Source organism: Otolemur garnettii, unplaced genomic scaffold (assembly GCF_000181295.1).
Source record: "Otolemur garnettii isolate 467f Iridium unplaced genomic scaffold, OtoGar3 scaffold00079, whole genome shotgun sequence".
NCBI lineage: Eukaryota > Metazoa > Chordata > Mammalia > Primates > Galagidae > Otolemur > Otolemur garnettii.
The window spans coordinates 7,678,556-7,690,173 of NW_003852474.1; the positions used below are offsets into that span (position 1 = coordinate 7,678,556).

The 11,618-nt window shown below is 42.0% G+C and overlaps 1 protein-coding gene across 1 annotated transcript in view; it reads left to right on the forward strand.

Moving 5' to 3' along the window:
* Positions 1–11,618, forward strand: part of AFF3 (AF4/FMR2 family member 3) — a 529,930-nt gene that overhangs the window by 257,052 nt on the left and 261,260 nt on the right. Inside the window, exon 7 of the mRNA XM_012807928.1 lies at positions 4,169–4,216. Coding sequence (XP_012663382.1) covers positions 4,169–4,216 — 48 coding nt within the window. The remainder of the gene's footprint in view (positions 1–4,168; positions 4,217–11,618) is intronic.

Sequence of the window (11,618 nt, forward strand, 5' to 3'; positions counted from 1 at the left end):
ATTGGGTTATAGTTTTCATAAGAAAGCTATAAATTGGTTTCATAGTAAGACTGAGTACATTGGATACTTTTTCTTCCATTTTTGAGATACTTTGCTAAGAAGAATATGTTCCAGGTCCATCCATGTAAACATGTAAGAGGTAAAGTCTCCATCTTTCTTTAAGGCTGCATAATATTCCATGGTGTACATATACCACAATTTGTTGATCCATTCATGGGTTGATGGGCACCTGGGCTTCTTCCATGACTTAGCAATTATGAATTGGGTTGCAGTAAACATTCTGGTACAAATATCTTTGTTATAATGTGATTTTTGGTCTCCTGAATATATACCTAGTAGAGGAATTGTAGGATTGAATGTCAAGTCTATTTTTAGATCTCTAAGTGTTCTCCAAACATCTTTCCAAAGGGAACGTATTAGTTTGCATTCCCACCAACAATGTAGAAGTGTTCCCTTTTCTCCACACCAGCATCTCTCTGGTTTTGGGATTTTGTGATGTGGGCTAATCTTACTAGAGTTAGATGATATCTCAGAGTAGTTTTGATTTGCATTTCTCTGATGATTAAGGATGATGAGCATTTTTTCCATATGTCTGTAGGCCATGCACCTGTCTTCTTCAGAGAAGTTTCTCTTCAAGTCCCTTGCCCACCCTGAGATGGGATCACTTGTTCTTTTCTTGCTAATACATTTGAGTTCTCTGTGGATTCTGGTTAAAGCAGGCATTTCTTTAGATGAGATAAACAAATGCTGAAAAGCAGATGAAAAATGTCCCATACCATTAGTCCTTAGGAATAGGTAGATCAAAACCATTTCATACCCACTAGGATGGTTATTATAAAGTAAAATATTAAAATAAAATAACAAGTGTTGGTGAGAATGTGGAGAAATTAGAACCTTCTTACACTGACAGTATGAATGTAAAAAATAGTACAGCCTCTATGGAAAATCATTTGGTGGTTCCCCCAGAGTTTAAAATAGAGCATATGACCATCGTTATATGCCTGAAAGAACTGCAAGCAAGTGTTCAAAACAAAAATGTGCACCCAGTGACTATCACAGTAGCCAAGGTAAAACAACCAAAATGTCCTTTAGTTGATGAATAAATAAAGTGTGATATATCTGTACATTGGAATACTATTCAGCCATAAAAAGGAATGATATACTGATACATTCATGGACAAACCTTGAAAACATCCTCAGTAAAAGTAGCTAGACACCAAAAACCTGCATGCTGTATGATGTGTCTGTACAAAATGTCCAGAGTAAGAGACCCTGTAAGTGGTTTCCAGGGGCTGAGGGTAGGGAGGAATGGGGAGTTACTGCTTAATAGGCATAGAGTCTCTATTTAGGGTGATTAAAAATTTCTAGAACTAAATAGTAGTGATGGTTGTATGACATTGTGAATGTACTTGACCCTAATAAATTGTGTGGTCTAAAATGGGTATAAGTGGTTACAAAAGAAAAGTTTCCAAACTATATGAAGCTCATAGAAACCCTGGTAATGAAATATCTTTGACAAATAATGTCTATAGCCAAGGGAATGGATTTGGTAGGTCCCTCTGAGGCGAATGTTCTCTGGTTCTTGGCTCCCAGTGCTGAGAATGAACACTGGTGCCAAGCGATCATGGAGTGATCACAGATCCAGAGTAATCACGAACATATACATTTACTGAAGAACAAAGGCAGACTAACTATAGGGAGAATGTGGAAGAACAAGAGGGGTTGTTCTTCTCCATAAGTGAAGGAGAGACCCCAACGTCTGAGCACACACTGTCTTTTGTAAGCTCACCTACCTGTCTAGTTTGTCTGCCTACACTTACCCCTCCAGGATTGGCTATTATCTCTTGCCCTTAGGGTAACTGACAGGTTGGGGGTCTCTCACAGAGCTTTTCAATATGCCTGCATCTTCTCTTCATCCTTCTGGAGGAGCCCACTGGGTCTAAATTTGCGATTTTAATTTTATGACAAGGGCCAAGTGGGCCCAGGTTAGTGTATAGTCACTAGGGGTGTCTCACTGTCTGTTCCAACTGGGGAACGACTCCCGTCTGTAAGTTGGTTCCTACTCTTAGCTCTTTAGCTGCTCGCTTTTGTCTTCAATCCTATCATTGCTCCCACCCTACCTGTCAAAGAGAGAGGCTGGGGCCAAAAGGGCACTTTCCCCTTTGAGTCCCCTAAGCCCCCCCAAGGTAGAAAGAGAGAAACTGGGGGCTGAGGCAGCATGTCTCCCCACTCAGGGACGGCACCCAGGGAAGGCCTGACAGGCCATGACTGGTTGTGGCATCAGTAGTGCTACATGCAGCATCAGGAGGTGTCCTCAAGCCAGGCCAGCAGCGCCCAACAGATAGGTTTTGAGTGCAGCCTTTGAAGAGAAAGCCTCTTGAAGAGAAAATGTGCCTGACTGAGGACCAGGCATTCTGCGTCTGGGTCCAGGCTCCCCTGTTACGTGGCCGAGGGCAAGTCAAGTAAACTTTCTGGACCTCAGGTAGGAGAAAGAGAGAAATCCCAGAATTCCTGAGAAGGTCCAATCGCATGTAGAACCTTTCAGAGCCTCACCTGGCTTCCTTCAGCCCCCCCTTGCCCAGTGTGAAGGGTGGTGTGTTGGCAGGCATGCTCTACACTGGGTAAAGGAGGCTGGGCGGAGGCTGGGCGGAGGGTGGGCGGTGGCCAGTGAAGGCACACTCTGTGGTGGAGCCTTTGCACCTGGTGAAAGTTCTAGAGCTGATTGTGATAGGCCTCAGTTTCCTCAGAACTGCAGGCAGGCTCGGCGCCTATAGCTCAACCGGCTAAGGCGCCAGCCACGTACACCTAAGGTGGCGGGTTCGAATCCCCAGCCCGGACCCGCCAAACAACAATGATGACTGCAACCAAAAAAATAGCCGGGCGTTGTGGCGGGCACCTGTGGTCCCAGCTACTTGGGAGGCGGAGGCAGGAGACTCGCTTGAGCCCAGGAGTTGGAGGTTGCTGTGAGCTGTAATGCCACGGCACTCTATCCAGGGGGACAGCTTGAGGCTCTGTCTCAAAAAAAAAAAAAAAAAAAGAACTGCAGGCAGTAAATTCATTCATTTCTTCATACAATGACCACTGGCAAGTATTTATTGCACACACTGAATACCATGTGCAGTACAATGGGTAGGATGGAAAGTTCCTAAATTAATGAAGTGTGTGTCCCAGCGGAGGGGGATGGTACTGGAAAGTTCACTGCCCCTTCACAGGTGTGGCCAGGCCTGTGAAGAAGTGGGAGGTGTTGTGGGGAATGCTCCAGGGTCAGGGATGGCGCACCGACGGATCTGTGTTTGAGCGGTCACCTGAAGGATGACTTAGGGTTAACCAGGAAGACTGGGAGAGGTGCAGATAGCATTCCTGGTAGCGAGAGAAGTGAGGAAGAAAGGAGAGTGGGCTTGGAGAAGAGACTGAAGAAAGCCTTTTCCAAGCACCTCACACTGAGTGTGGATGACATCCTTGAATTATAGGACCAAGAGAAGTGATGTTCTCAAGACCACAGATAGGCACTTCCACCAGCGCATACTGTGTTCTGTCCCCACAGAACTGCCGCTCCAGGCTGCGTAACCAGCAGTATCTTTGGAACTTAAAATGTTCCTCTGAGTTGGCTTGTGACCTGTAGCTGCCACACCCAGAGCCCCTTCACATCTCCACAGCACAGGGCAGCAGGATGTACAGAACAAGTTGTTCTGGGGTGTGATACCCATCATGCCTTTCCAGCAGCCAGAAGACGTTGGTCTTTTTGGTCATTCAGTTTTCAGCCCAGGAAACCAGTAAATCTAGACTTTAAGGACTGTGGAACTAGACTTTTACTTACCCCATAGCAACCATTGTACCTGTTAGGCCCACAGCCCATATTCAGTGGATGAACTGGATCCACTTGTACATTGGAGGTCATGGTGTCCACACTTTGATGGAACCCAAGGTGTGCAAAGCTCATACCTGCAGTTCTTGTTATGCTCATACCTGCAGCGCAGCCTCTGGGGTGGATACGTGTGGCACTCCAGGCTAGGGAAGGTGGGACAGCAGTAGCCACAAGGGGAGGCTTCCATTAGGAAAGGAAACTCTATTAAAGTTTTCCCCCACTAATTTGGAAACTTGCGTGTCATCTCTTTGTGCCCATGAATCTATTCCCTCAGGCTTAATTTTTTTTTTCCTTTGCTTTCAGGAGAGTAGATCTGGAGAAAGCAACAGCTGTGTCGAAGAAATAATTCGGGTAAGATTATTCTTTGACTCTTACCAGCTTGTTGGACATAGATCCCAAATAGAAAGCAGGCATGTGGCTACCTGATCAAAGGGAGCTCATCATTTGTTGTTTGACATTTACTTTTTCTGAGAGTTAATCACTTAAGTTGACTCCGTGACACCTGGGAATAACACTTGTTTTAGTAATCTAGGAGCTGTGCTCATCACTGTATTAAAGTGATCAGCTGGAAGACAGAAGAACAGAATTTAGATGAAAAATATGATGGTGCTCACATTTGGATGCCCCGTCTATCACCCTGCTGTTTAAAAGCATCCTTAAAGAGTCTGTACTTTCTGAGTCAGGCAGGGGTTGCCTTGTTATTTTTCTTCTAAAGTTAATTAGAATCAGAAGCACCTGACAAGGAATGTGCAGAGTCTGAAAACTTGCTTCTGTATTGTTGAACATGTTGTTATTTCCCTGGTTACTCTGGCTGTGCCTGGCCTTTTCTTGCTATTGCGTCTGGTGTGGATTCCCTCTATGAACGAGTTTCGTCTGCACTCAGACGCAGGGTGGGCTGTTCCACCATAGAAGTGTTTTCCCAGGTATTCGAATGTACAAATAGAATGTCATCAACTGGTATGTTTTCTTCACTCACATTTTTTTTCAGAAGAATACCCTAATACTTAAGTTCTCAAAAAGCTGATATTACTCTGGGCAAAACACCAAAAAAAATTAGGCCAGATGGTCTGCAATTTCACTGTATTAAAAAAAAAAAAACTTTATCTTAATATGGTCCTAACTTTTGGACACTTTTTATTGAATTGCTGGTGAATTACAGTAATTACTTGGTTTAAAACTTTACATTAACTGTTTTCAGAAACAGGATTTTTTTTTTCTTTCTGCAAAGCATTATTTTATAAATAAAACTTTTGACTCTCAGATTGACCGGAATAATTCACTGTAGTTTGATTTGTTGAATTCATGATTTTTTTCTGGCAGAGATTTATATAGAACATAATTATTAAAGCAGGTAGTTTCATTTCTGGCATTTAAATATATGTTAACATATATATTTTATTTTATATCTATGTTGTCTATTCTGGGAATTTGTTTCAGCTTAAACAATAAGCAGTGTATGATGCTGGTATAACGTTTTCAGATTTTTATCTTTTCTGTTTGGAACCCAAATATTCCATTTTTAAACCACCTTCTTTTGATTGATTATGTGCTAATATCCACAAAATGATTAATACTAGAACACCACCAATCCCTTCTTGGTTTCCCTAATTAGAAGCATTCTAGTCTCCGTGCCTGTGGCTCAAGTGGCTAAGGTGCCAGCCACATACACCTAAGGTGGCAGGTTCGATTCCAGCCCGGGCCTGCCAAACAACAATGATAGCTGCAATCAAAAAATAGCCAGGCGTTGGGGTGGGCACCTGTGGTCCCAGCTACTTGGGAAGCAGAGGCAGGAGACTTGCTTGAGCCCAGGAGTTGGAGGTTGCTGTGAGCTTTGATGTCACGGCACTCTACCCAGGGGGACAGCTTGAGGCTCTGTCTCAAAAAAAGAAACGTTCTACTTCTCTTATCCCCTCTTGCCTTTCCTGAAGATACAGAAGAAATCTGTCCTGTGACCTTCCTTCTTTATTCTCCAAGCAGGGGATGAAATTTGTGTAAAGACTTGAGTAATTTAGACACCAAAAGGATATAGTTTGGGTAAAGTAAAACTCAATTAGAATAAGACTGAGTGCTGCACCGTTAATAAACTTCAGAGCAGCGGTTCTCAACTTGTGGGTCGCGACCCCTTTTTAACAATGAAAACACACTGGGGCATTAGGAAGGTTGAGAACCACTGCTTCAGGGTGATTGTTTTCAAATGAGAGCTGATAAGAGCCTCACACCCCCTTGGCCACCCCACCTTCCCGCAATACTGATTGCCTACACCTTCATGCATAATTTCAACCATTTCCAATGACACAGATAAGTGAAATAGGCAGGGTGGGTGTGGAGGTCAGAGCAGAGGTCTGAACTGCAGTCAGCATTTTGGTTTAATTAGCCTGTCATGGGTGATAAAACCGTAGAAATGGGTAAATTGTCCTGGAGAGACACTAGAGACCTAGAAACGATGAGAACTGAAATTCTGATATTTTGAGGCCCCAGGAAGGAAGATTCACTGGCAAAGAGAAGGGAGAGGGAGTGGCCAGAAAAGTTGAAGGGAAATTATGATGGTAAGAAGTCACAGAATCCAGGGAGAAAGAGTTTCGAGCTTGGCAGCCTTCAGAATTTCTGAGAGGGTCTAAAAACAACCAGTGGCTCAGACAACAAAACAATCACCGGTGGCCTTTTAAGTGTTGTCTCTGTGGCATGAGGGAACAGAATCCAGACCGGAGGAAACAGGAGATCCAGTCAGTGGGTTTAGAGCCCTCTCCTGAGGAATGGCCCTAGTTTGCATTCAGCTGCTTTTTCAGTTGCAATGTATCCCACACAGTGACAGCTACCAAATCGTGAAGAGCTGATGTTTAGTGAACACTCCTTGTGCATGAGGCCTCTGTTCTAAGTCCCTTGCAGGTATTAACCCATATAACCCTCACCCTGCCTCCAGAGGTGACAACTGTTAACGCCCCCATTTTGCAGATGAGGAAACTGGAGGGAGGAGAAGTTGAACACAATTTATGGGAGATGAAGCAGCTGGCAAGTGATAGGGCTGGGATTTTAACAAAGCCGTCTCCCACCAGCAACCTCTCGCTCGACGACTGTGCTGTCTTATTAAATGAAGAATGGCTCCTTAATGAAACTGCTCAGGCATTGTGCTGTGAACGGAGGCTTCCCGTTTCCACATGTTTATGATTTTGAAGTGCCGGATCATGCATTTATGCACTTAAACTCACAGAGGTTTTATGACCAATGCTATCAACCTCCTCTTAAACTTCTTCCTCTTAAATTTTTGCTGAGGTGACTGTTTTCCAGTCATTTGGATATCGCATTGTGTTCTAAAGTATAATTATTTTTTATTCTTACTCAGAGAGTTTTAATCCTGGGATCTAATAAATCTGTATGTTATTGCAAAATTTTCTTAACCAAGGGAGAAATTATAACTGAGTTCTGTGAAGATGGGCGATAAGGGCTAGAGGCCCTCATGGTTGACATATGTTTGTAACAGGCAGTTTTCTAAGTTAAGCTATATTTCATCTGTAAAGGTTCCAGTGCTATAACACGTAGATGCTTTTCCCAACATTATCCATTAACGTCGAATGGCATTAACATTTGTTCGGCAAATAAAATTCGTTTACAGCTTAATGGTTGGGGGAGCAGGGCTGGATCAAGGATGCACACGCTTTCTGCAAGATGGCTTTAGACAGCATTTGTTGAGGGCGCTACTTGTAACACAGAGCACCTTTATAATAAAGAGACTGGTGTTGAGATTCTGGTTTGGATTTAAGGAGTGAATTTAGAGACAATTTCAGTGTAACATCTGAACAGATTACCTTTTTGGCTTTTAACATTAGTCACTAATTTAATTGCAATGTGCTATGAAATATTCATTATGAATATTTACATAGAGTCGCATTTCTGCTTATATGAAGGGACTAAGTGGTACTTGTTTAAATTTTGGAGACCCAAATCCGTTTTCCTGGCATTCTAATTGAACAGACTTCAGGCAAAAAAGGAAACCTCTTTTGTTCTTGCCCAGAAACTAAGGAGTGTTCTGGATAATATGATTTCCAGTTGTGGTCTGGGAGATTTGTGAGTGGAGAGCACTGGCATGTGAAATGCACATCATGGGGGTGCCTGACAAGTGCAGATCCTGGGCATGGGGACAAGAGAAGCTTTGTGTTCTAAAGTCTGCATGCCCCTTAACCCAAGTAAAACATACTAGTCACTCTATGCCTACTGGAAAGGCGAGAACAAAGAGACGACTTGTTTTCAGTGACCTATTTGGGTCATTGGCAGAGCTGGACCTAGGTCAAGTCTCCCCTGTTTCAGGACAGGCTTTTTTCTAGCTCATACTGTTTCCTTTATAAATTATTTCATTTGTTTTCAACAGTAAAGGTTTCATTAGTGATAAAATGAAGCCCACCAATGGCCAAATCAATCCGGGGATAATTATGGAGGAGCCCCATTAATGTATCCCATTACTTGTTGTAGTAAAATCAACGCAAAAGTAAACATGATGGTGGCCTAGAGAAATTCACCAAGCAAAACCCACAATAATTCTTAGCCAAGATAAAGTAGTTCATTTGGAAGTGTTTTGTTTTGTGTTTTCTTTTTAGATTTGGTCATCTGAAGTTAGGGGCAGAAATTCCATACTTTTGTATCTTATTTTGTATCTGTAGATACGCTTTTACTAGACACTATTATATTAGTCCTTTTGGCTAAAACCAGAAGCCCTGATTAAATGGCTGTATGGGTACCTGCTCTGGGTGTCCTAGTGCCCATGTGGTACACGCAGTGGTCTGTAGCTATGTTGCAGAGCCATTTGGCTACACACTGTAGACTTCGCAGTCATTATGCAGGTGCTCAGTTTCTAACAAAGGTGATGCAAGAAACCGCTGTAATAACTCAGAGTTGGTTCTGAGCCTGGAGGCTTTGGGATAATAGCTAAAGAAATCCCAGAGGTCTAGAAGCTTCTCTTGAAAATGAATGGCTCTTCCTTTTGATGTTTACCTGTCTCATTCTGATGCACACCATTAGAAACCATGCAGGCATTTGCAGAAACATATGGACAGAAGACCAAGGGAGTGTTAGCAGCTCAAGTACCTGAAAGTCTATGAGGTTATAATTTCTTTCTTGATGAGACAGAAAGCTCTCACTGTTGGGCTTGAGCAATCATCTTGCCTCAGCCTCCCAAGTAGCTGGGACTACAGGCATCCACAACGCCTGGCTAGTTTTTCCATTTTTAGTAGAGACGAGGTCTCACTTTTATTAAGGCTAGATTCAAGCAATCCATCTACCTTGACTTCCCAGAATGCTAGGATTACAGGAGTGAGCTAACGCACCCGGCCAGGAATATAATTTCTGATATGCATCTGATGGGTAATCTCATAGACTTTTCATAGGTATTTGCCAATATTTTATTCTGAAGATTTCATAGTTTCCTATACTTGAGGGGAACTTCAGCTCCCCATTAGAGGACCAAGGCATTAAACATTTTTGATTTTTGTATATTTTCTTTTATTCTAATCTTGCAATGTACACCAACAGAACTAAGAAATAAGAGGCTAAAAAAATGCCTCAAGAAGAAGTGAATGATCAGCATCTTAGAATACCTACCACATGCAGAAGGGACTAAGCATATGAGATGAATGAGCTAGAGGAAGAATACTGGGAAGAACACAAAAGGAGATGTGCTCCTTTCAAAGGCGGAGCTTCCTTGAAGGGTGGTTTGCAGAGAGTAGCCTCAGCAGCGCAAAACAGGAGGTAGAGGGGTGGGATTGAAGCTGAGAGATAGTCACCTTTCTGGCCCCATCCATATGTGTTCTCTGGACCATATGTTGTTATTCATATATTTCATTCACATTTTCATCTCATCTTTATAGTTTTTTCTTCTTTGTGTTTGAGCATTTAAAAGGGGAAGAGCAGACTTAAACAGATTTTTATCTTTATCCATGAATGAGGTTTATCACGGCAATGTTTTTTTTACTATAGAGAGTTGAGAACATCAGTACATGTAAAATCACAATATGTGATGATACTTTGAAATATGTAAATTCCTCACACACATAACTGACTTTTTTATTTTTATTTTTTTGAGACACAGTTTCACTATGTCACCCTCAGTAGAGTGCTGTAGCATCACAGCTCACAGCAATCTCAAACTCTTGGGCTTAAGCAATTCTCTTGCTTCAGCCTCCCAAGTAGCTAGAACTATAGGCACCTGCCACAACACCTGGCTATTTTTTGTTGCAGTTGTCATTGTTGTTTAGCAGGCCCAGGCCGGGATCCAACCCACCAACTTCAGTGTATGTGGCTAGTGCCATAACCACTGTGCCGCGGGCGCCTAGTCTACATAACTGATTTTTAATCTGTATTGCACTTGAGGACTCTTTTCTGACATTGAAATGCTATTGTTCAGTCCTACTCAACTAACTTGCTTTCTGTTCTTTGTTAACTTTAAGAGCACCAATGCAGTTTTACTTTTTCTTAGTTCTGTGCTTATAGGCATAACCATATGCCTATATTCATCGACTCTGACAACTTACTAGAGATTGGGACAGGAAATTACTTATGTGGTTATAATTTTAACACATTTAAAAGGATTTTTAGAGTGCTAATTAAGAAGCATACAGCAAGTCCTTGAATAATGTTTGGTTCAATCTTGTTTGATTGTAATATTGAGAAAAAAACAGTTCCCACTCAGGGCACTGTCTGTGTGGAGTCTGCCATGGTCTTCCCACGTCTACATAGATTTTCTCTGGGCACTCCAATTTCCTCCCACATCCCAAAGCTGTGCCCATGAGATTCCCTGGTGTGTTTATTGGTCCTAGCATGAGTGCATATGCATGAGTATCCCTGCAATGGGACTATGTCCTGGTGCCCTGAGCTCTCAGAACAGTCTCCAGCCATTCTCAGCCATGAACTGGAATACGTGAGTGGGCAAGTGGGTGAAGGAATAAACGCACATTACTGTTAAGGAAAACTTTACAAAGTTTACAATAATCACGTGAGTTCAAAACCATAAGTGGTGGGATTTCCAGGTCAGAATGAAAAACAAGAATATCAAGGAGGTGAAAGGGTCACAGAGTCCTTCATGCTAAGAATTTTATGAAACAAAAGACACACACACATATATGCACACACTCCAAAAATATTTTTGCAAACAAGTAGAATCTTATTTGTTCATATTTTAAATACCAATGTTACTTTAGCAGACATTATGTTTTTTTTAATATTAAAAAAATGTTTTTAAAGAAATAGGGTCTCATTATGTTGCCTAGGCTGATCCTGAAAACTGCTCTTTCTGAACTGCTTGGTGGGAGAAGGCATTCTTCACAATTTTCATTTTGCAAACATTTATTCCTTGATTGAACCCACCACCACTACAACCGCTATCATTCATTGATTTCAACAAAAATTAGGTAATTATCATACTTGTTTTTAATAATCTTTCTTAAGTGTATGTATAGCTCACATTTATTTCAATGTTTAATATTATAAGTGTTTTAGTCTTCATGTAGAAGTTTGGTGATGTTTTTGTGACCAGAAATATGCCCTAGGAACTTAACTCTCAGTTAGCCTGTGGTAAAATTGGTTGCATTATGTGTGACTTTGCTTAAAGCAACAGTTTCCAAAAACCTGCTGATAACATTTAATGAGGGCTTACTGCATAGGCATTAAAATATCTGGACACACTGGTTCACACCTATAGTCCCAGCTACTAGGGAGGCTGAGATGGGAGGATCACTTGAGCCCCAGAGTTCAGGACCAGCCTAGGCAA